Source organism: Taurulus bubalis (genome assembly GCF_910589615.1).
Source record: "Taurulus bubalis genome assembly, chromosome: 9".
Classification (NCBI taxonomy): Eukaryota; Metazoa; Chordata; class Actinopteri; order Perciformes; family Cottidae; genus Taurulus; species Taurulus bubalis.
In genome coordinates, this window is record NC_136597.1 from 25152045 (window position 1) to 25178222 (window position 26178).

Here is a 26178-nt window from a genome sequence, read left to right on the forward strand (position 1 = left end):
TAAATATCAGTCTATGCGCACTCTGATTTCATGTGAACCTCTGGCAGATGAATGTGAAAGCAGTCGTCTAAATATCTGCACAGACGTCATTCTGCAGAGCAACTAGAAGAAATATTTTTTTTAAGGACATAACACGAGTCTGGTGGAACGTTTCCCTTGAAATTGGGCCCAAAAACACCGTGACTGCAGCCTGGCGCTGTTCAGAGGACGCACCTGCTCCCTCCACTCCGCGGCCGGGAGATAGAGAGGCACAGTGTGAGGAGCAAGTGGAGAGAGGACGTTGACCTAAATGGAGAGAGAGAGAGGAGCGCTGACTTCAGATCAGCGTGGACGGGGACTGAACAGAGGTCTGGCTCTGTAACCTTCAGGGACAATCAGACAGAGATGTGGCCCAGATCCCAACTCTCCTCCTCCTCCCTTCCACTTCCTCTCTCTCTGTCAGTGGAGTCACTAACACCACGTCCTTCTATTTGAAGCTCTGGCCGGGAGATGAGGATCCGGGGCTCGCTGTCTCACTCTTTTTTTGTATGTCTTTCCTGTCTGGCCGCTGGCCTCGGAGGCCCCAGCACACAGGGCCCAGTGATGGCCGCCCGGCCGCCCGCTCAGTCCACTTCGCCCTCTCCAACTAAAAAGGAAGTCATTGTGCCCCGCTGTGTCGCAACAATGATCGAGTTAATATGAGCCAAGTGGATTGAGGCGGGAGGGGAGGGGGCGCCGCTGCCAGCTCCCCGACTCCGGCCTCATCCATCAGTGTCTGTCCCCTCACCTCCGGTTTCTCCAGCTCCGGGTCCATGTCCTGTCCCCACTTCCCTGCTCTGGACCCCGGGGACCTGGTTTATGGGTCATCCACGGATCGCTGCGCACAGCCGACTGCGACCACAGCGATCTGTCCAGTGATGGGACTGCACTTCAGCACAATGTTAAAGCCTTTGTACCCGAGAGGCTCACAAGTAAAAGTCAAGTCTCAAGTCTTTTTTACCTCCGTCACTATCACGACTCTTTGTGCCAGGAATTTGTTCACAAATGACAACAGATAATCGCTAAACTTCCTGGAACTCACGAGGAGGAACTTTTAACTCCCTTTAAGCTCAGAGACAACTTCAACTTGAGGAGGAGGAGGTCGGGATTCGTCGTTTCCAAGCCTCATCATCCGTAGTCCCCCATAATCGCTGGCTAATGACGAGCTTCCTGTCAGAGGGTGGTGGGGGGGATTATCGCCACATGACAGCTCCGCCTCTGTTGATCCGCCTCAAGTTGACACACAGGTTTGGGATTCGACACGACAAGACGGTGAAAAATAGATATCTCTGTGGGAAAGATATTCGTCTGAAATAGCAGGTTTTTGAAAGCAATATGTGGAAGAAAAAAGATTTTAAAGAAATATGGTGGTTTTCGCTGTTCACACTTCATGTCATCACATTTCTGTGTCTAATTCTCTATTTTCTTCCTTTTCTTGATCAGAACCCCTGCAGATTTCCGTTCGGTTCAAGAAAAAAGCTGTTTTTTTAGTGTATATATATATATATATATATATATGCACATATATACACACGGTTACATGCTCTCACTGTAACCAGCGAATGTCGATCGTGCAAGATGTTTGACCTAAATAGGGATTTAATAACCTCATTCTGGGTGACCAGGCTGGATCAGCGTCCCGCTAATCCTAAACGCCACATCTGGGCGCTGCGAGGGCCCCGTATCCCTCTCTCTCCGCTCCTCTGGGATAAACAGAGATTTGAACTCTGAGCATCAACTCGTGTGGGATTAACATGACGGGGCTCTGCTTTTTGGTTCTACGCGTGTAAAAAACGACCTGCGTAGTGAGGGTATATGGTCAAAGGTCATTGAAACACAGGTCGCCGGGCTGTGAAGGCTCCTTTTGCTATAATTCAAGGCATTGAAAGGATCATGTTATGGTCATTATGCAACACATTGATGCACAACCACATGACAAACAAAACGAAACAAAACAAAATAGTGCATTCGTTTCGTGAATTGTTTTTTGCATATGCATCATCAGGACAGTATGTTCAAAACAAGTCTCTGGACAGATATTGAGGCAGACATCTTCCCATTAAAAACTCGACATGTCCATCGGCTCTGACTGATGTTTGACACCAACATCAGGATGTAAACACAGAGTGCAGCTTGATCCGGGATGAACGATGGATCCACGTCTCTGTGAGGATGTTGGCTCAACAGTCACCGACCTCCCGCTGCTTTCATTCATGCTCGCTGGGTTAGCTTAGCTTTTCATCTCCTCTCCTCCCTCCTCTCCTCTCTCTCCTCCCTTCCTTCCCTTGGAGAGTTTGGTCGCTTTTGGTCCGGTAGATCTGGCTGGTCATTCGTCTCAAAGTCCGCTGCTCTTAATTAATCTCCCACGCTTCCTTTTCCGATGTTAATGAATCTATTCTGTCACGAAAAAAACAACCAGAAACAAATAGAAATATTCATGTGAAATTATGGGTTATGACACAACAAGGCTGAAAACCCCATCTGAAGTGAAGATATGTGAGATTATAGAGAGAAGAAGTCCCGCCCCTTCCGGTGTTAATGTTACAATACTTTGTGAAAAAATATATACAGTCGCCAACGGCGAGAGAGAAATATTGTTTTGATCCCGTTTCAATTCTGCCATGAATTACAGACTCTAAAAACTGGCTCAATTTAGAAATAAAAAAAAACAAAGGCAACAATTTGCATGAATTCTCTGTCATTATTGAGTTAATCCTATGAGTTTTTTTATAATCTGACTAACCTAATTAGTTAAATGCAACCAACAGATGACCTTAGTTAAGTTGAACCAACTTAATTTGAATCCAAAAGTCGTGGTGATTTCAAATTCAAATTACTTAATTTGAGCTATTCTAATTTATTAGTTTTAATTCCATCCTACTCAAAAATGTGCGTGCAGATTATTACTTTAATTATTTGAGTATTCGTAATTAATTTCACTTAAATTCTAATTTAAGTCGTAACATTCTCATAACATAAGATAATCATGTGCAGTGCACACAAGAGACATATAGTAAATACAAATCAAGTAATATAAATAAATAGCAAAACAGTAATAAAACAGTAAAGAAGAAAAATATTCCACAATAGCAATATTATATATACAGATGGAATAAAAATATTTAAATGTATTTCTATTGCACCAGTTGAAAGTAACCAAAGTGCTAATACTAATATAAATGACACATGGACATTTATATGTATTACAAAGCACTTTGACAACATATGTTTGTCAATTTACTGGATAGCAGTAAATACTTTTCACCTATTTTCACACATCTTTCCTTCCCTTCGTCACGTTATTGGTCCCCACGCGTTCGAGACCCACTCGCCGGGTTATTTTATGGCTCCGACAAATGCTGCTGTCAATCTCTCGGGTCGGGACAGACAGGCAGCAGCGCCTCCTCTCCAGTTGGGAGCGCACCGGGGCTTCGCATCTGGGGTTGCTTTCCTCTCCTTTTCTTTTCCTCCTCTCCTCGTGTCGGTCGGTTGGTCGGTCGGTCGGTCGGTCGGTCGGTCCACGCCCACTCGCCTGCCCGCTTCCTCCGCTGCAGCAGCAGCAGCAGCAGCAGCAGTAGCAGCCCCGCGCGCACACAACGGCTGAGGGCTTTTTTTATTTCTCCAACCTTTCTATCGCAGCTCCCTTCTATTTGTCAAATCTCTCCTCTATCTCTCTCTCCTCCTCCTCCCTCTCTTTCCTTTCCCCAAATGCCCGCGCGTGGCGTGATTTGCGCTCAGCAGCGCAATAGTTAACGAGCGCCGGATGCGCCCTCGCTCCAAGCAGACCGCTACAGTACGAAGATGGCGTCGGAGGGAGCCAGCGGAGAGCAGCCTCCTCCGGTACAAACACTGGTGGCAACTGCCGTGCTGGGCAGCGTCGACACGGTAAGACACGAGCACCTGGAGGGGGGGACACAACCAAAAAACGACCTACACGTGGGGGAGGGGGGTTGTGGCACATATTCGGTGGCGCAGAAAGGAGCCGCGTTGGGCTTTGAAGGGGAGAAGAAGCAGTGCGCATCTATCTCAACAGCGGTGGCCAGTGTGGAGAGCCTCGCGACCATGTCTGGTGGAGGAAAACATAAAATAAGGAGGAGGGGTGTGGGGGGACATGACTCAGACAACCCCCCCCCCCCCCCCCCAAAAGAATACGCACGCAGAATATGATGTTTCTTTGTGTCTTTACATTTAAAGTGAATTCTTTTGTTCGCCTCCGCCGGCTGCTTTTTTTTGGGGGACATTTCGCTCCGCCGCTGGAACGTTTCTCCCGTGGCCGATGGGAAGGAAAGGAGCTCCGACCACCGGGAGCCGCGCACAGAGACCCGGGGAGCCGTGCGCGCGCTGCGGGACACTTTAATCTTTTTGCTTGGTTGATTTTTAAATGTTTTATTCTCCCTGAAATCCTTTATTTATTTATTTTTTCTCCATTTTTTTCCCCACCGATCCTGCAGAGCTGCAAGTGGCATAAAGGTTATTTATCGGAAGTGGTCCTCCACATGACCCCTTACAGGCTTCCATAGGTTGTCCTGTTATATAGTTGTGATTTCTCACAGGTTGTGTGTTTCCGTTCACATTCCTCTGTGCAGGTTGATCAATCTGTTGCCCCGTCCGGCATGCAACCACCCACACTGTTGCCATCCACCCCGGCAACTTGGGCCATGCTGCTTTTTGCTGCTTGAGTTTCTGTTTTTATTGAACTTTAAGTACCACGTCCACCCAAATCCCCCACGCACACTTCGACTGCTGGAAAGTTGCAGGAACTGAAAGCAGCCACGGGGTCCCTGAGGTGAGTGGGTGGTAGTGTGGGTGTTGAGGAGGGGGTGGGTTTGAGCGGTGAGCTGAGGAGATGTGGGAGAAGAGGGGGCCTGCTCACCAGACACCTTTCTAAATTGGTCTTAATTTCAGTGACTCAGCTGGCATAGCTGGGAGTACCGTGTCAGCCTGCCCCGAGGCCACTTTATACATTTAGCGTTGAGGTGAACAGGTGCTCCGGAGACATGGGAGCCGGGCAGCCTCCTCGGCTCGCCCCGGCGCTCTTGCCAGCGATCTCTTCCTCCAGCGAACGGGGGGCTTCCGCCTCCATGACCCCCTCCCAAACCTCCCCCCACTCACATCGTGCCTGCGGTGGTTAAATAAAGCACTTTGCTCTTTGCTCACCCCTGTCAGACACTCTGCTGTTTGCCCAAGGTGGGGGAAGTTTCTCATTTTGTGAGGACTCTGAAGGACCGGCCCCCTGTGGTCCAGAGAGGGGTCAGGGGTCAATGAGGGCACTCTGACGGTCACCTCCCACCCGTTTACCATAATACATGTTGGTAGGGCATGCGGCATGTCTGGTTTGGAAAAGTGAAGCCAATAGTCCATGTCTTATAACCTGCATTCTCTCTCCTGACCACCAGGGGGTGACTCCTGGTTGTATACAAGTCTATGCTTCATGTCTTATAACCTACATTCTCTCGAATGTCCATCAGGGGGTGACTCCTCTGGTTGTATAGAAGTCTATGCTTTATGTGTTAAAGCTGCATTCTCTCTCCTGACCACCAGGGGGTGACTCCTCTGGTTGTGTAGAAGTCTATGCTTCACGTGTTAAAGCTGCATTCTCTCTCCTGACCACCAGGGGGTGACTCCTCTGGTTGTATAGAAGTCTATATAAATGACTCTACTTCTCTCTTGATTTATTCCCTCAGTAAACATTGTAAACATGAGTTTATGTCTCAATCTCTAGTTTCAAGTCTTCTTCAATACAGCATGATGTTCATTTAGTAAATTATGGTCATTTAGAGTCAAACAGACCATAAAGCAGGAGGCGCTTTAGGGGCGGGGCTACAAGGTGATTGACAGGTTGTTACCAGAGACGTATACGCCGTCTCTACGTCACTCGGTCCAATTATGTTCACTTCCGTTCTCCGGTTGCAAAAAGCCAAGATGGCGACGGCCAAACCCCAGAACTCGAGGCTTCAAAACGTCCACAAACCAACAAAACCTCACGACGACTTCTTAAATACAGTCTTTGGTTCTGTTGAAGTTCAAGGAAAACGTGCTTATTAAAAACAGATAATTATTGTTGAAGTTGATCTGCGGACGCTGCGACATCTCGAGTCCCAGAAACACGAGCAGTCAGATGATTGAGGCGTTTATTTGGTTTGCCGTTCAATGGTTGCAAGTCACTAAAGGCTAAAATAAGCTACCTGTAACTCAAAACCGCCTCATCACCTGTTGTTGGCTGAGAAGGCCAAAACAGTTTTAGCCTCAATTAAAGTTCACAGCCCTCGTCCCTATAACCTGAATATGAGATGAGCTGCGAAATGTATGAAATGTGAATTGAATGCATCAGACATTCAATTAACAGCCAACAGGACCGTCTGCTGAAGGTCCTGTATTCAGAACCATCGAGTTGAGCGGATTAAAATGTTGATCCGAGGCAAAGTTCAAGATTCTTACATTTGTGTGAAGTGACTCCTGGTTCACTACGGAAAAGCCCGTTCTCGGTCATGCATTGGTGTGACGGAGTGATGCGTCTCATCACCCGCAAACAACCTTTGACTGAATACAGACACCAGCTGCACAGAGAGAAGCTTTCATTTCTGGCCTTTACAGAATTAATGCTAATTATCTACAGCTGAGCGAGATAAATCTTTATTTATCTTGAGGGAAATGGATGCATACATGAAATGTCAAGGAGAACAACAACCAAAAGTGTAAATCCAAAATATACATGTATGTATAGTTGTATAGAATCTGTGTGTGCACACACACTTGCGTTAAGCACAGTCGGTCAAAGTTCAAGCCGGACGCCGGTCTGCAAAATCAAATAAACGTGTTTAAGATGAACCGTTTGGATAACTTTGTGTTTTACTTCCAAGTTTAATTGTCGGACCGCTCGTGTTTGTTGTCCTGAAATGACTTTCATCTGTGAAATATTGTCACCCAGCTCGCTTCATTGCCTGGCAGTGACTATTGTGTCAGTGAGTGGTTATGTGAGCGGACATGCTGCCATGTTGGAGGAGTGCCATCAATGCGAGTGGCTGTAATGTCATCGCTTCTTCGTCCTGACAACAAAATAATTTCTGTGCTCTCACACACAGGAGGGGTGTTTCAAATTACCCTGTAAACAAGTCGGATGGGCCACCCGAGAAGATTAAGTGTGATTGCACGATCTATTAAAGGGTCGCTTCACCCAAATTACAAGGAATCTAACCAAGCAAAAATATGCCTGTCACGATAAATACTTTTTTTTTGGATGATATATTGTCCCAGAAATAATTTAGATGAGTTATAATACTGAAAATGTATGACAATTTAATGCCACTGATGTCATGATAATATAATAGCTTAATAAAGCAAGGGCACTCTTTCAAAGAGAAATTCACTTTTAATTTGTGAAGATATTGAGACATTGCAATGTCGATAGCATAAAAAAGATTGAGATCGTTTCCATACATCGTACGATGCGTCGTTAGCGTAAAAAAAGATCGGAATCATGTCCATGCATCGTATGATAAGTCGTTAGTGTGAAAAAGATCGAGATAATTTCCATATATTGTACGATAAATCAATAAAGTAAAAGAAGATCGAGATCATGTCCATGTATCGTACGATAAGTCGTTAGTGTAAAAAAGATCGAGATCATGTCCATGTATCGTACGATAAATCGATAACGTAAAAGAAGATCGAGATCATGTCTTTATATCGTACGATAAATCGCTAACGCAAAAGAAGATGGAGATCATGTTCATATATCGTACAATAAGTCGCTAGCGTAAAAAAGATCGGGATCATGTCCATACATCGTACGATAAGTCGTTAGTGTGAAAAAGATCGAGATAATTTCCACATATTGTACGATAAATCAATCACGTAAAAGAAGATCGAGATCATGTCCATGCATCGTACGATAAGTCAATAGCGTAAAAAATATCCATATATCGAGGCTATTCTTTGTTTTATGTTCAAGTAAGCGTTGAATAGCAATTGAAAGATGTGACACAATTTAGCCCTAATCCCCAGACGTCGGAGTTAACGTTCTTCACCTGGACAATGTCTCGAAAACCTGGACACATTCAATCAAATTTCCGGCAACACGACGGTATTATTATTCCCCTTCTCAAGCGTCTTATTTACGGCCGGGATGCTCGTGCCCTCTGCGCTCAGGAAACAAAATGTGTGTTGGCTTGTTTCACCTGCTCGCTGTGCAGAAACGCCAGAGACAGAATCCGCCGCTCCACCTTGCAGCCGCCACGAGTCGAGCCCGTCGAGCCTCCCTGAGTCGTGCAATTCTCTCGGGTGGCGAACGCTGCCGGGAAAAGAAAAAGAAAGGAGCTCGGGAAACGATCTGAAGATTCGATGTGGACGAATCAATCCCTCTTGGGTCTCTCCTGCTTTTATTTCCAGACTGGCTGTGTGATGGCATCAGAGTAAACTGGAACTCTTTCCAGCGCCTTTTGTTTTCTAAAAAAGAAAACATTAGAGCGAGAAGACTCAAAACTTCCTTTTTTTGATTTACATTTTTGGGGGATTTTTTGGGGGATCTTGGGGGCCTTTTTTTATAGGAGAGTGTTGGCCTGTTTATTCAGATGAATTCATCACCACTGTTTCCAGCTGCGTGAGCGTGAACGTTTCCCCTCTAGCGGAGAAATAAACGTCGTCACCGGAGCGCATAAAAGACAAGTTCCGGGCTGTCTCTTCCTGTTTTTTCCACCTATATTCCCCTGGGTCCTAAGTCCCTCCATGTTCAGCTTCTTATCACCCTCTATGTACCACACAGTAATCAGCGTAGCATATGTGTTTAGTTGTATTGGTGCATCTCTGGTCTCTCATTGTTCCTCTTGCATCGCTCCTTTCCGTTTTTTTATGTAGCAACGGAGTTTCTTCTTGTAGTGATAGTGGGCAAGCTGTACCCAGCATGCAGTTCGACGGTGTAATTTTATAAATTTACAATTATTAGTGCTACACATTGTTTATGTGTCACAAACTGTTGTGTTGTGGTGTTTTACCCTGTTAAAGAGTGTAAGTTGTGGGTTATTGATTGCTGTTATAAAGTTTTAACCATGACTAAAGTTATAACCATGACACGTAAGACAAGTAGCTCCGATCGCTGCGCCCTCAGCGGTAAAAAATAAATTTTGCTTCCTGCCGAAGAGCGACAACAGTCGTTACGACTATGCGCCGGTATGACGGTTTATGAAAAATTCATGCCGTATGGAAATTTGAAACCGGTATACCGGTAGAACCGGTAAAACCGGTAAATCGCCCAGCCCTAGTACGATCCCTGTCGAGGTCCCTGAACACAACTGTTTGAACGCTGTGCTTTGGAATGCTGACTAACCAGATGCTGCTGTGGCATTCAGGGTTGTGTTCAGGAAATCACAAACCCCCCAAATCACGATGTCATGAGAGAAACTACCTCTTGGTTTGTTGTCGAATTTAACATCTTGAAGCACCAATGTTCTGTCACATGTCTGAGGTTTGAAGTTAGTTACTAAACTGTCTCAGTGGTTTCTTTATTTTTTGGGACTTAATTCTTGTCCGGTTTATTTTGTAGCTGTAACTGTAGTCCTCTATTTATTAATAAATAAAACACCTATACAATGATGGAAGAAGTGCTCAGATTAAGACTTAAGTAAAAGTTTGCAATTAATAAAAAAAACACAAATGTCATCAAAATGTATATAAATAAAGTACTTGCCATGTAGAACAGCCCCTTCAGAGTTATATGTTAGTATACTGTCCATTAGGGCTGCAACTAACAATTATTTGATTAATATACCAACTATTTTTCTTGAATGATCCCTAATAACTCAGAAACTGAAAACAGCCCAAACCCCCCCCAAAAAACATACAAAGATGTAAAACTGTGAAAGCAGCAAATCGTCAAATTTCAGAAGCTGCAACCAGAGTTTGTTTTTTTTTCTTTAAAAATGACTTTGAATCAATCAACTGATCGTTAATAATATTAATTAACATGCAATCATCATTTTAATGCTGAAGCTGGTCTTAAAGGAGGCAACTCACTGCTTTATATGACTGCATTTTAGGTGCAAGCTACAACTAAATGTGATGGAAACTACAACAAGTAGTTGTTAATTAACAATTAATTAATGTTTGTTTTGTTAACTCTTAATATGCAAATTGTCCACACACAGAACAAAGATCAAAGACTGATGAAATGAAGTCGTTGCAATGGAATGGATTCATACAATTTTTTTGCATTTTATTAAACCCCCCCAAATCCACAGTTTATGTTCTCATAGCACAGACAATGTTATTCCCAGTCAGAAGAAATAAGAAAATGAAACAGACATTCTGCTTTTCATTAATAAAAAAAGCGTTTAATTGCCATGAAGTGTTTCTGGTCACTCCCAATTACAGTCATCTCCAGCCATTAGCCTCGCGGCCGCCGCCGCTAACCGCGTAGGTGCTTAATGACCGAGCTAAATGTAATTAGGGCCTAATAGCTGCGAGGTAGGACGGGACATCCAGCCTAATTTAATGGGCTGCTCCTAACGCGGCCAGGTGGGGACCCGGAGTAAGGGACGCATTTGTCATACAAGCAACTTTTTTATTTGATTTTCTCTCTACACAAGAATGTGTAGAGAACTGTTGGACGAGTTGTCAAATCTTGAAACTATTAAATGGGCTTTGGTCGACATTCATGGTCACCAGAGGACGATCCCTCCGAGCCACCAACTGTTCAAAAGGTCCACCTGACCGGATTCTTCTGGAAACGGACACTTTTCTCCAATCGTAGCTGTGATTGGAGATAAATGTTCAACAGATTAATGGAAACATGCTGTGGTCTCATGTTAGCATGTGTAGGGACGGTAAGCTAATATGCTAATAGGCTAATAGTTAGCATGCCTGAACATCAGTGGTGGAAGAAGGATTTAGATTCATGACTGAAGTAAAAGTTGGAATAAAAGTGTGCAAAAGTACTTCTATTGTTAATGAAAATGCATTAAATATTGCATTCAAAAGAAATGTGTGTGTGTGTGTGTGTATATATATACAAATCCTACATGCTGCATATAGACATGTACTGTATGCATATACTGCACACCTGTCAATATTTATTTCTTTGCACTATTTGTATTGTTTACAACTTACAGAAACACTCGACTTTTATATAGACATTTTATTCATGTTATTTGCTCAGCTTTCCTGTATTTGTTCTAAAGCTATCTCTGCGTAAGTCCATTGAGAGAAATACAAAGAAAAAAAAAAGAGTCAAACTCCCCCGTGTGTGTGTGTGTGTGCACATGCTGAGAGCAGTAATCCCTAACATGAGGACGAACGGGTGATTGCATTGTGAGACGCTGACGTGTGTTTTTTTCCCGTCCTGTGTTGCAGAAATGTGAGTTCAACATGGATAACCTGAGCAAGCCAGAGCTGCTCACCCTGCTGAGTATCATGGAGGGGGAGCTGGAGGCCCGCGACCTGGTCATCGAGGCCCTGAGGGTGAGTCCGGACAACACACACACACACACACACACACACACACTCTCCCGCGCTCATTAGCTCAGCCTCCGCCGCCTCGGCCGCTGTCGGGTTCGATCCGTCGCGGCCCGTTTCGGAGCTTGAGATGAGAGGATAAGCTGCCGGTTGTGGCCCAGAAATTGAGTTTGTGATCGCCCGGTTTAATGAGCGATGGTTACGAACGCCGCTCGATGAATGCGGTATCGCAAGATCTGAGTCCGTGGCTCCCCCTCCACCCTGCCCCAGAGAAATGTGCACAACACTGCTGTGATCGCCATGAAAGACTCGGCCCCTCGGTTCCTTTCTTTGTAATTACCCGCTGATAAGCAGTCTCTGTCTAATTGCCTTTGTTGAGTGAGAGCTGGCTGAGCGACTGATTGGCACTTCCTGCCAGGAAAACGGCCATCGTGATCCAATCCCCGTGTCCACCCAGCACCCGCTTAACCATCGGTAATAAACAGACGGCCGAGGTCACCGGCTCTGCCGCCTGCTGTTCCTCAGTGACTGTTGAGAACCAATTAGGTGGGTGCTGCTTGAGTGAAATGTGAAATTGTTTCTATTTGCATGGTGGAAGGTTTCTCAACGCTGCTAAACTATGTGTTCAGTGAACTTTGAGGATGGAAAGTTAGTATTTCTGCTGGTAAAACAGTAGCTGAGAAATGGATATAGATTTTGTGAGAATCCTGTTTCTGAATGAGTGATTTGAAGAAGCCGATTTGCAGAAATACTCTTAACACGAATGAAACGTTTTCACATTTCACAATCGCAGAATCTTATCCAAAAGAACGAGTGACGGACTCTAAAAAAAAGGACGAACTCTTGGAAAGAACAGACTTGTTCTTCCACCCAAAGACAACATTTCTACTTTTTGATGAGTGTAAGTTGCAGAAAGTCCTGCAGGAATCTAGATCTTCGTCCAATATCCCCATGAAATCGCATGTTCCTTGGTCCAAGGCCAATCTCCAAACATCAGAAACTTCTTTGGTAGTGGACACCAAGATATAAGACATCATAAGAGCTTCCAGTGGTGTTGCATGGAAAACCAGTGTATAACCAGTGTATAACCAGTGTATAACCCAACTGTGGGCACTGAAGCAGCTGACGGTGTGCAGGTGGGCGACCTTTTAAAGGATCTGTATTTAGCATTCTGACCCTCAATATAGCAGCAAACACCTATTATCGATGTAAAGATGTCGTGGAGTAACTGTTGGCGCTGTTAGCATCGTTAGCTTCTCCCTCTCTCTCTCTCTCTCTCTCTCTCTCTCTCTCTCTCTCTCTGTGCTTCTGTATTTAGGTCAGGATCGGCGCCTCAGTTTGTCCACGCTCTACTTTTTTAAGGCTGTCCTGCTCAGGCTTATTTTTTCGTTGTTGTTATAAGCTGGTAATGTGCAACTCGTTCACAGAGCTGGGACTCAGAGAGAAGTTCTGATCAGACAATCCACAGAATGAGCCGGGGACCTTTTCTGTCGCTGGTATTTCGCTGCTGGCAAGCAGCTGCAGACACGTTTTGTTCAGTTTTCCCCTGATACTGAGCCGGTCGTGTGGCTTTAAAGCCATCGACCTTGCTGATATTGAGCAGCGGCTCCCAGACGGTAATTTGAACTTCCTGCTCTTCTCTCTTTGTTCAGGTTCATCCGTCCGGCTTAGTCTGTAACTTTAGGACGGTCCGAGCCCCAATGTCACCTCGTCCTCTGCCTCTTTGTGGTTATTGGTTGTTTTTTGTGTTCCAGCCTCACCGTCACGTTGTCCATGTTTTCCGCGGGCATTAAGAACTCCTCCTTCTCCCCTGTGGATGGATATCCTATCCAGGTTCCAATGAAGTTAGCCTCCGCTCTCCTCAAAACACAAAGAGCCTGTTTGTTCTGCCACTGATACGCCTCGTCCAATAGAGAGGGAGACACAGGGAGACAGGGGGAGGAACCGGGAACGAAGAAGGGAGAAATAAAATAAACGGGACGCGAGTTAAGAAAGATAGCGAGGAGTCCGGATCGTCGGTTCGAATCAGAGCGACGAAGGACGGCTGAGATGCGGAGAGGAAGAGAGTGAAAAATGGAGGCCTGATAAAGCGTGACAGTGTGACAGAGAGGATTAAGACAACTCCCCTCCATCCACTCGCTTTCCAGTCCTCTAACCAGACCAAGCAAACATTCACAACTCCATTTGGGCCTCAAGCTGCGACCAAAGTCACGGCACAATCAAAGCACAAATCAGTATTGGTCAGTAGTTGCAGTGGCAGCGTTACAGAGCTTCCCCTCTCAGCGCAGGTCCTCTTATCTACACGCCACCAATTCCCCCGCCGTACCGCTTCACTGCTCCCACGCCAGAAGCTTCCACGGCTTGGCACGGCCACTATTGTTTCGGGTATTATTAAGAGGCTTTGGTGCCGCGGATTAATTAGCGTGTAGCTGAAGCTGGCTGAGCCGCCGTATCAGGTTTCATCCTGGAGGAAAAGAAAAGAGGCCGCGGGGCAGATTAGCCAAAACGGTATGATGGCCGGCGGCTCTTCTTTTTTTTAACGGAGCAGGAAACTGTTCTGTTTGTGTCAACCAGTCACGGGGGCGCAGGTCCAAAAAGCCGCTCGAGTTTCTCGGTGGAAAAGAAGTTGCCGTTCGGCTTTTTTGCACAGAGAAATAGTTTCACAAAGACTTTACGTCTGAAGCCTCTTCAGTGCCGATGGAAGTAGAAAGTCTCACGGTCATTAAATCTCCATTGCTTAAACTTATTAAACTGGTTGCCAGGCCGGCATTTTTTAGTCACAAATGGTAGAAAATGTATTTATTTTGGGGTGCACATCTTTTTGTTCCTATTTTATAAAAAAGTGATTGCCACAGATGACAACCAAATGGTTGCCAATCGCTCAAAATGGTTGCCAAAGGCAAACTGGTAGCAACCCAGACGCTGGAGCCCTGAGCTCCTTTTTCTTAATATGTTATTTTCAAAGACGCTCTGCGGTTCCCACACCGGCAAGAAGTACGTCTGGAAGCTGCTGGGGGGTAAAACTGTTTGCTGTTCGTGTGCATTGAGGTGAAAAGATAAACGCCGGCTGCAGGTGTGACTTTGCAAGTGGTTGAAACGCAGACGGCACGAGGCCTTGAAGTCAAAGTCACACCGTACTCTGACACAGTTTCTGAGCGCCGGGCAGCTCGGTCCCCGAGAGGCTCGGCCTCACCGGGAGAGAGGAGCTGACGGAGATGTCCAGATTGGACAGTCTGTGCTTTTGTGAGAAAAAAAAAAGCGAAACACGCCGGGAGGATTTCATCGGCGAGGAGCGACGGGAAATGTCAAAAACACGGGGAAACGTGTCATGTTTTCACGGCAGTTGGGGGATTGCTTGTTGCCATAAAACTAAATATTTCTCAACTTCCTCTTGGAGTAATGGTGTGAGGCGCCTCCTACATCTCCTAAAATGTCAACATGGATGCTTCAGATGGGTGAAGTGCTGTTATTAACATGTACTCTTCACTGTATTACAATATTAGACCTTGAGGTATTTCAAGCACGTTCATTGTGCAGAACTGCAATAATAAATACACAAAGAACAAGGACTCGACGACTCACCTGCTCGCTGGCGGAGGACGTACTTGTACTTTTGCAACCACTGATTTGCGGGTTATCGTCTTCCGATCCTTTTAAAGTCAGAAAAAAGCCCTGAACCATGTCCATACAACGGAAGTTGCACCGCGTTGACTAACTCCTCCTCCTCAGTTTCTTCGCTTCCATCTTCAGACGCTCGATTTTTATTAGTTTTTTTATTTTTAAACAGCGGTGTGGCCAATTCATACCTGTGTATTCTCTATGTATTTTATACCTTCCACCTCCACGGTGTTCGTGTATCCGGGTGAAACACAGTAAAGGTGTCTTGGTCAGGGTTGGTGGTACGCAGTGTTGGGGTAACGAGTTACAAAGGAACGGATTACAGTAACGATATTACTATTATAGGTAACGAAGTGAAGTAACGCATTACACTCAAAATATTGGTAACTACACTACTTTACTAGACCTCAGGAACGCGCTTTCCTGCGTTACTCAAGACATTTTTACCAGTCTGAAAAGTTCTCTTTTAGAACGACACTTCCTGCATGAACAATAGCAACACGCTGCTAGCTAGCGCTGCTGCTGCTACTGCCCGCGACCCCTCCGCCCAAGTCGGGTGTCGAGCCTGGTCCCGCTACCTTCGGTGGTTTTCGGGGAGCTAGCGGAAGTTAACGGGGAGCTAGCGGAAGTTAGCGGAAGTTAACGGGGAGCTAGCGGAAGTTAACGGGGAGCTAGCGGAAGTTAGCGGGGAAGTGACGGAGCGCTAGCAGGAGCCCAGCCGGCTACAGCGGGGAGCTAACGGGGACTCTGACCGAAGGTAGTAGCGGCTCGTAACCCGACGTTTACGGTAGATTGTTCATGCAGGAAGTGTTGTGTGACTCGCGTGATTATTATTATTGGAAATTATATTAATTAATAATAATACATTATTATTGAAAATTGAAAATAAAGTGATGAAAGGACCATGATGTTTGTCCATGTATCTTTGCAGTTAATTTGGACATTTGCTTAAAAAAATGGAAAGTAAAGTAACTAGTACTGAAGTTACTTTTCAAATGCAGTGACTAGTAAAGTAATCTAGTTACAATTTTCAGAAGTAACTAGTCACGTGTAACTAGTTACTCTTTCTGAGTAACTACCCCAACACTGGTGGTACGGCTCCTGACGGGACTTCAAGTCCCAAATAAACCATAAACAAAACGAGTTTTCACTGTTTACAAGGACTCTGCTGGGGCTGGACTGGGGTGTCGTCCACACAGACGGACGTGTTTTGGCGGTGGTGGTGGAGGCGGTGGTGGTAGATGGTGGTGTTGGTGTTGGTGGTGTTGGTGGTGGTGTTGGTGGGATGATCTGCCATCTGACTCAGACCGTCGGGTACGAACACGCTTAGGGCAACACAACACGAACACGCTTCGTGCAACACAACACGTGTCCCCAAGCCATCCGGCTTTCTCCAGCGTCGTTTTATCTCCGACCATCTAAGCTATTTCAGGCATGCCCCGTTGCTGAGCTTTTTCTAGCAACACACACTCAGCAATATCTGCATTCTATATCTCCGCTCGTCTCCTTTTTTTGTTCCCGTCAATCTTTTTATTTATTGATCTCTGGCTCCCTTCTCATTCTCCGTTTCCTCGTCTTATCTCCACGGACAGACGGCGCTGCAGCTCATTACGCCATTAACCATTCTTTCTCTAAATCCTTCGAGTTGCTGTCCTCACACACACACACACACACACACACACTTGCTCGGTCTCCCTCTCTCTCTCTGGGCTCGCACAACTAATCCGAAATATATTAAGAACCCGGTGCTCTCCCTGAGCCAGGAGATGGAGAGCGATGCTTTCGAGAAGCTTTTTCCCGTTCAGTCATGTGCGGGACCCTTTGAATCAAAGAGAAATGATCTTTTCTAAAATGTTATTATATCATAATCATCCCCGGCTGACCCATCTTTTTTTTTGGACTGGTTCTGTAGATATTGGAAAGTAAATTGCATAGAGAAAGTATTTCCTCTGTCAGAGTTGGTGTGACCTACTATTTCTATATTGGGAAAGATAATTGGTTTTTTTTCATCTGTAGACGGGCAGATTTTGCATAAAGTAAAATATATAATGCAGAAAATAATTTAAAATTCAGTTGAAGCGAAAGGGAGACGACCCTTTGTCTGCGTTTTCCGCCTCTGCTGCACGGTCCAGAATCAGGTCTACACTTCTTTGAGTTAACCCTCTACACACACACACACACACCAACACACACGAGCCAATCAGCATCCGGCTCAGAACGCTTGGCTGCCTAGCAACCAGACCCCCTAACCCGGACCCTCCTTCACCAGCTCCCAGGCTCGTGTTTCACTGACATGACACTTAGGAATGAGGGTAAAAAAACTCCACCAACAACCCCCCCCCCCCCCCTCAGGGGAAGTGGTACGACCCGTTTGTGGAAGTCTCTGGAGAGCCTGTTTCTTATGACAGTCCCCCCCCCCTTTTTAGATTCTTTTTTTTTTTGGAGGGGTGGTTTTTGAAGTGCTGTCAGTCAATGCAGGAGACGGGACCCGTCCCATGAGGACGACTGTCTCACAGTTGAAAGAGCATGTCTGAGTGTGTTTATATGCATATAAAACACACGCCGGGCGGCAACTACAGCATTGTTTTCATACATATTTTTTATTTTATTAATCAACCTTTAGTCTGAGTATTTTAAATATTCAGTTTCGGTCACTTTCCTTCAGTGGTAGCAAAAAAAAGGACAGTCGTCGAGAAAAAAACAAGATGGCGACGGCCAAAATGCACGGTTTGACCGTGCATTTTGGCCGTCGCCATCTTGTTTTTTTCACGACGACTTCGCCCATTTATTATAAATGTCTCTGGTTCTAACTATTAACTTACCGGCATCATGATTCCTACAGCCATTTATAAAAAAAGTCTTTATTCAGTCAGATTTTCATATTTTGAATGAAGAATATATTCATGATTCTAAACAACCGTCTCAATTGCACCTTTTTTTATTATTATTGTGGCTGCATGACGGGCTGTTATTGTAAGATGCTCATTGTAATCGTCACGTCAGGTGTAATTCATCCGTTTGTGGTCGAAACCGGCCGCCATTTTTAAACCAGTAACACCCGACTGAATAAACGCTTCTCCTTATCGGAGTCTTTTTCCATCTTTACGGTTCTTTACTGCATTTGTTGGACCTCTAAATGTATTATTTAAACATCTTTCTGGACAGTAAGTTGCAGTGTGTGTGTTCTAGTGAAGACTGGTGAAGTGTTCAGGAAGTAGGTCAAAGCCTCTCTCTCTCTCTCTCTGACTGTAGCCCCCTCCTCTCTCCTTTATATAGGCCTATATTTCACTCCTCAGCCTCTCTCCTCGTTCTTTACATAATTATGTAACCCGTTCGGTGGAGGCTTTTATCCTAAGTGCCTCGCAGTGGGGAATCGAACCGGCGACCCCCCCCCTACCCGCCCGTTTTCCCACACAGAGGGAATGTGTCGTGTTCGTGTGAAGCCGGACACCCGACTGTATCTTCTCTGTGTCAAAAATTAAATCGAGCGTCGTTCCTTCAAGATCATCGACGACAAATTAGATAATTAATGCGCCATTTTTTAAATATGGTGTTTATTTTATGTCCGTCTTCACACGTTTTGTATTTATGTCTTTCATACGCAGGTGTTTCATAAAGCAGTTCAGTCAAACATCTCCCTGTTCTACTTTTCCTTCTCTCTCTCTCTCTCTCTCTCTCTCCCTCTCTCTCTCTCGGTCTGTTGATTTGATGACACGGCTGCTGTTTGATGTAGGCTGAGCGCGCTATACACACACACACACACACACACACACACACACACACACACACACACACGTCAGCTCCACGTGATGAGATGGTGTTACAAACAACAGTAGCAGTTAACTCGTCTTTCCTGATCCTGTAGGAAGGAGTCAAAAAATCCTTCTGAGCACGTGTTCAGTAGAGTTAGAACAAAGTGTGTGTGCGTGTGTGTGTGTGTGTGTTAACACATGAAGCATATACTTCTTTACAACCAGAGGAGTCGCCCCCTGGTGGTCTGGAGAGAGAATGCAGCTTTAACACATGACGCATATACTTCTATACAACCAGAGGAGTCGCCCCCTGGTGGTCAGGAGAGAAAATGCAGCTTTAACACATGACGCATATACTTCTATACAACCAGAGGAGTCACCCCCTGGTGGTCAGGAGAGATAATGCAGCTTTAACACATGCCACATATACTTCTATACAACCAGAGGAGTCACCCCCTGGTGGTCAGGAGAGAGAATGCAGCTTTAACACATGCCGCATATACTTCTATACAACCAGAGGAGTCGCCCCCTGGTGGTCAGGAGAGAGAATGCAGCTTTAACACATGACGCATAGACTTCTATACAACCAGAGGAGTCGCCCACTGGTGGTGAGGAGAGATAATGCAGCTTTAACACATGAAGCATATACTTCTATACAACCAGAGGAGTCGCCTCCTGGTGGTCATTCTATACGCTCAACCCTCTCTCACAGATGCCTTTTCAGATCACTGCCATTTTGTTCAGCCGCTGTACTGTTTGAGGCACATCTGGTACGATGTGTGTGTTGTTGCATTGTCACTGCGAAACAAACGCATAAAAAGAACTCTTAAACCTGTTGCGCGCACACACACACACACACACACACACACACACACACACACGCACTGCGCTTTATGTGTGTGCATGTAATAGTGTGGGTGTTCAGCTGGAGCAGAATGAGGTTACGAGAGAGAGAGAGACCCTGTTGTTTCATCTATTCTCCTTGTTTCTCTCCATGATGAAACCCTATCTGCGTCATCCGCTTCGGCCGGTTAATCTCTCTCTCTCTCTCTCTCTCTCTCTCTCTCTCTCTCTCTCTCTCCCCCCCTGCTGCAGCCGGAGGCAGCAGAGAGGAGCGTGGGAGTTTTTTCCAGCTGCATTAGTGGAGGACGAGTTGCTCGGCGATCAAACTTGCGCGCTATTAGCAGCGGTTGTAGATTCATAAATTCATGTAATTAATCACAAAGCGACACCCACTGTGCCGAGGTTTGTAGTGGTGTCACTAGTGAGGGAAGTTTAAAACGTCTAATTGAATCATTGAATCATTTAGTTTTTTTCTGTCAGCTGTTCAAAATAAAAGGATAAACTTTTTTTTTTTAAGGTTAATCCTAACTTTATTGTACATTAAATATCTAATTATCTTATGAATCTTAATTTATCTTAATTACCGGCAATCAAGTAATGGTGCCTTTGATAACCACATTTAAAGGTAATGTATTCGATATTTGGAGCATTCATTTAGCAGCAAACGACTATTAAAGACATAGTTGAGTAAGCTAGCGGCTAACGGCTAGCAGCTTAGGCTAGCAGCTCGTAACCTCCGTCATTGAAGGTCTTGTCAGCTCCTGCTCTGCATTTTGACGTTTCCGGTTTAATTTGAAGAGGAAATCTCTGGATTGCTTCACGGCACAAGGCAGGAAGTGGGAGGCCTTCCTTTCAAAGTAAAGTTCAGCTCAAGCGGCCGCGACTTTGGAACCGACAATGTCACGACACGCAGATCTTCTTCAGTGACGTCTTTCGTGGTCTTCATTTTGAGACGAGACATGTGTGTGTGTGTGAGTGAAAGATGGCGACTTGAGTCTCAGCGTGTGTGAAGTGACGGGGAGGAGGCGTGTGCGAGCGGAGGAGAACGACTCCAGTCATTTCCAAAATGGAGGACAAGGTGTCAGCGGAGGGATCACAGGATGTTGGAGGGTTTGAGTTGAGCCTTTTATTCCCACATGTTTGTCAATTCAAAAGATAATTAATGAAGTCTCGGTTTGTCATTAAAATCGCTGAAGTATCGGAAGAAGAGACGAAAACAGAGAAGACGAAGAGACTAATTTAAAGAAGTACAACACGGAATGAATTGATGGGATACAAATTAAAGCAATTGAATGTACAAGCATTCAACAGCAGCTACAGAACTCCTCCTCCTCCTCCTCTTCTTCCTCCTGCACTTTTTCTTTTTCTTTCTGCTCCCATATTCGCCCATTTTTCTCCGAAGTTAACGGCAACAACAAACGCCCCGCCTCCACTTTAGCGTTCTTCACGGTGGGATCTTCATGCCGCTCTGCTCGGGGTGAGGCGGAGCGCTCTGCCCACGGGGCGGAGTGCCGTCGAGGGGGTCGCGTGTTCGACTCCGACAGCCGGCGCTTTGTCTGGACGCGGCGTTCCTGAGGAACAATGGCCGCTCTGTCCTCCGACGGCAACGTCTGGTCAAAGAGAAAATAAATGGACTCTCTTGAACTCGCTTCCCACCCCGAGGCATTTTGTATCTGAAGGTGGGCGAGGAAGACGTCCACCTGTTGGACGATACGATGTGCAGATGACTGCGTTTCCATCTTTAAACGTCTTTAAAATGTCTTTTGGCTACGTTTCCGAGGACGAAGGAGTTTGAAAAGGCTCCCGATGACGTTCACACTCGTTCGGGTCTCGGCGGTCACGACGCGTCCTTCCCTTCACGATCACGTGACCCTGAGCGACGGTTCGACCTCGACGTAGACATCTCAGTTCCCTATTTTCGGTTTCCTCGAGGCCCGTCCTGCTCGAATCCAAGAAAAGCCGCGAAACGAAAGGCTGCGGCTTGCGGTTTTATTGTCGCCGATCACGATTTACAAAAAACGCTTAGCAAAAGTTTACGTGACTCTGAGACATGGACGCGGCAAAGTAAGAAGGAAAAGACAAATCTGAGTCTGCTAGCATACCGACACACACTAAGTGATAATTGAGAGTAATTATTTTTGTGTGAGTCTTAAAATAGTTTTTAGGGAAATTGTATAAAGTACAGGAATTATCTGAATTATCTGAATATCTAGGAATTATGTGACAAAGAACCAAACCACACCATTTGTATTATTATCCGTTATTTATGCATTTACACTTATTTTAAGATTCTTGGTTTGTTTTTCACGACAACAAAAAAAGGATGTACTCTGCAAAAAGATTTCGCATCCCATGCAACACAAATTGTTTATGAACAAAATATCAGGTCGAGTGATAGTTTTTGTGCCATTTTAGGAGCTTTTTTATTTTGATAATTATCGGAATGCAGTCGTTGATCCCGATCACACATGCCGGGGTAACCGTGACGTGACATTTCCACGTCGTCCCGTGATTTATTGGAAATATGTAGTCACTTTCCCATAGACTTCTATGCAATCAGACTTCTTTTAGCAACCGGACGAGGAGTCTCCCCCCTGCTGGTCAGCAGAGAGAATGCAGCCTTTTAACACACTTCCTCAGCGGCTTCACTCGGCAGAACCGGAGGTTGCTGCTTTGGTTCAAGGTTGAAAAAAAACACTAAATGCCCAAGTCACCCTATGAAGTACATTTCTTTTTCTGCAGATGTCAACATCATTGTCTCCGCTGCAGCTGAGCTTGGAAAAGATTGAGGCAGTTTGATCCCACAAGATAAACGGCAACAGACGAACGTATAAATACACTTTTAAGACGCTTTTTGGCAGGAGAAACGTGCACATTATGGGTTGCCGTTAAGAATCAGAAGTCCACTCAGGACTTTTTGCTGACATGTTCAGGGGACGAAATGATCTGCGTTTCGATAATGCTGCCGGAATTAAAGCCCTCATTTTTAATGGAGCAGCTGGCGTCAGCATGTCAGTAACAATACAGGAAATATGCTGTATTTCTTTGGATGCTGAGTACTAAACGCACAGAATTGGAGCCGAAATGATAAAGAAATACGGAATGTTTTCACCTTAAATGCTAAAAACTATAAATTTACTGACATCACTTTGGGCACTTTGTGTAATTTTAAAGGAAAGTTCTCACAATTTAGTTTTGGACATTTTAAACTTACTAATCGCTTGATTTAAAATCCACCAACAGAAGAATCGACAAGGAAAGTAAAACTTCCTTGTCGCCGTACACCAAATGCACTTTATTATAATAACATCCATTCAATATCAAACACCCGTGATTCCACGAACCCAGATTTAATCACATTGTCCACCACGTTCATTGCTTTCCACCTGGACGTTTCTAGTCACAGCCGTTGAATCACCGTAGACACGATAGATTTTATCGTCTCACTGTTTTATTTTGGTTTAACTCTAATCTGACATTGTTTGGCTTTGTGGTGCCTCACTGTCGGGTTTCTTCCTGCTCATGTCCTTCACCGACAGCCTCCCTCTTTTCCCGCCAACCTTTACTTCCCGCGATCGAGTGAAAGGCGACGCCGTGCAGGATTTAGTGACATCTAGTGGCGCGGTTGCAGATTGCAACCAACTGAATCTGCTAATTTCTGGGTTAACTCTAATCTTACTTTGTTTGGCTTTGTGGTGCCTCACTGTTGGGTTTTGTAGTCTTTTACTGGACGCCATGTTGGTTTGTAGTCCAAACTTAGAGAGTCATTTTTTCGTGGGATCTCATAGGAACCGTCGTATGCAAACTAGTAGAATATATTCTACTCAGCAGGTGCTCAAACACGGCTGCTCTTTAATGGAAAACTGGGAGGTTTTGACCTTTTTTCTTTCACCCTTTTCATCATCGGTTGCGTACGTTGTTGGAAGGACTCTTCCTCCCCGCCATGGCGTCCTTCTGTCGGCTCCCTCGGGCCGATCAATAATAGCATCGGTCGAATATTCCCAGAGCGAGTGACATTTTCTGAGCAGCCGGAGGGAGAAGCCGCGATCCAAACGAGCCCAGAAGTGAAGGACGAATGTGAAAGAGCCCACGCTGAGTTCACGGAGGCTGGTCCACTCTCTCTCACTTCATTATACCTCCATGACCTTTTCCTCCATTTGGTTCTTCCACATCTTCTTCTTCTTTGCCTTCATCGCCTTCTTCCTGCTCATGTTCTTCTCCGACAGCCTTTCCTCTTTTCCCGCCAACCTTTACTTCCCGCGATCGAGTTAAAGGCGACGCCGCGCGCGCGTGTGTGTGTGTGTGTGTGTGTGTGTGTGTGTGTGTGTGTGTGTGTGTGTGTGTGTGTGTGTGTGGTCAGGTGTCCAGAGTTGCTGAGCTCTGGCTTCTACCTCGCCCTTTTGAGAGTGTTTACATGTCCTGAGCATGTGTGTGTAAACGTTCTCTACATTTTTGGTTTTGTCCAATAATATATATATATTTGCTTATTTGCTTATTTGTGTGTGTCCATGCTAGCAGGAGTCATTGTGTGTGTGTGTGTGTGTGTGTGTGTGTGTGTGTGTGTGTGTGCGCTTGCAGGTTTTTCTTTCGAGCATGGGGTTAAATCAGCCGGATATAAAGTGCTGACACATATTTTAATCAGAAAAATAGATATGCATGCACATGACTGCACCACAGTCTCTGACACACACACACACGCGAACACACACACACACACAGAGTAATAAACACACTTGCAGCCCTATCGGATGTTGGGGGGCTTTTTGTGCTGCTGCCCACGGGGACTAGGAGGTTTAATCAGGCAGCAGGCCTGTGTTGCTTTACTGTGGCATTAAGGATAAAAATAGACTGCAAGGAGCCGACTCTACTGGGCAGACACACACACACACACACACACACACAGCTGCAAGTCATGCTGAGTGTGTGTGCGTGTGCCTGCATTAACTAAGATGTATGTTTGTGTTTCTGCTGTGAGGCATTTGCCTCGGTATGTTTTGTTTGAAGTTTTTTTCCTTGCATTTTATTTTTATAAACAACATTTGCATAAAGCTAAGGGATTGAAACGTTACTACACTTTGTGTGTGTGTGTGTGTGTGTGTGTGTGTGTGTGTGTGTGTGTGTGTGTGTGTGTGTGTGTGTTTACAGGCTCTATTTGACTCCTATGCTGGGTTTCACTACAAATCAGATCTGATGGCCCCCAGAGCTCATCCTCATATTTGAACAGGGGCCGCATGAATGTGTGTGTGTGTGTGTGTGTGTGTGTGTGTGTGTGTGTGTGTGTGTGTGTGTGTGTGTGTGTGTGTGTGTGTGTGTGAGAGAGAGAGAACCATAAACAATGACGCCGCTGCCGTATTCGAATGGAGCATTTTAAAAAGCGGACTGAGCGAACAAAAGGAGGGATTTTTACATCCTGCGGTTATTTAGGCGTCACTCTTCTCCGCTGCATTGCATCACAGCGTCTCCGGTGCGTCTGGCGCCAGTAACGCGGTTGCTTAGCGTTGTGTTTTGTTGTTGTCTTTATTTAATTATGTTCTTAATGAAGCATTTTATTGACCGTTACCTTTTGAAGCTGCTCATTGCAAAGGATTCATTCACCATGTAGAGAAACGCACTCGCTGGCTTTCTCTCTCCGAGTAATGTGAGAGGATTCATCTCCCGTCTGCGCTTCGTAAGCACAGTGATGCCGTCCGGACGCGGTTAGCCTAGCTTAGCATCAAAAGCCTGGAAGCAGAGGCAGACTGCTGTCCCGCCTCAAAAACACGTCTACTAGCATGTTTAAGTTTCCGATGATAACACGTTGTGTTGCGTTGGACAGAGCCAGGCTAGCCGTCTCCCTCCGCTTCCAGTCTTCATGCTAAGCTAAGCTAAGCTACGACGCCTCCCCGGCTTTAGCTCCTTACTTGAAGACATGGTTGGTATCGATCTTCATCATCTAATTTGCGCGATAAAATCTTCTGCAAAAACGATGAAGAGTACACAACTCTGTTTTCCTCTCACTACTAAAATGACACGAGACAAACGGCTAAAATGTTGTAGCTCTCTTTAAAAATAAAAAACAGTTGGGTTGGGAAAGGAGGAGAGATTTAGGACAGGAGAGAGAGAGAGAGAGAGAAAGAGAGAGAGAGAGAGATTTAGGACGGGAGGGTGAGAGAGAGAGAGAAAGAGAGAGAGAGAGAGAGATTTAGGACAGGAGAGAGAGAGAGAGAGATTCAGGACGGGAGGGTGAGAGAGAGAGAGAGGGAGAGAGATTTAGGACGGGAGGGTGAGAGAGAGAGAGAGGGAGAGAGATTTAGGACGGGAGGGTGAGAGAGAGAGAGAAAGAGAGAGAGAGAGAGAGATTTAGGACAGGAGAGAGAGAGAGCGAGAGAGAGAGAGAGAGATTTAGGACGGGAGGGTGAGAGACAGAGGGAGAGAGAGAGAGGGAGAGAGAGAGAGAGAGATCTGGGAGGGTGAGAGAGAGAGAGGGGGAGAGAGGGGGAGAGAGAGAGCGAGAGATTTAGGA

At 45.5% G+C, this 26178-nt stretch overlaps 1 protein-coding gene across 1 annotated transcript in view; it reads left to right on the plus strand.

Moving 5' to 3' along the window:
* Positions 1-3819: 3819 nt before the first annotated feature.
* Positions 3820-26178, plus strand: part of cttnbp2 (cortactin binding protein 2) — a gene marked incomplete at its 5' end in the record, with an annotated part of 72762 nt that continues 50403 nt past the window's right edge. The window contains 2 exons of the mRNA XM_079223099.1: positions 3820-3903; positions 11362-11469. Coding sequence (XP_079079225.1) covers positions 3820-3903; positions 11362-11469 — 192 coding nt within the window. The remainder of the gene's footprint in view (positions 3904-11361; positions 11470-26178) is intronic.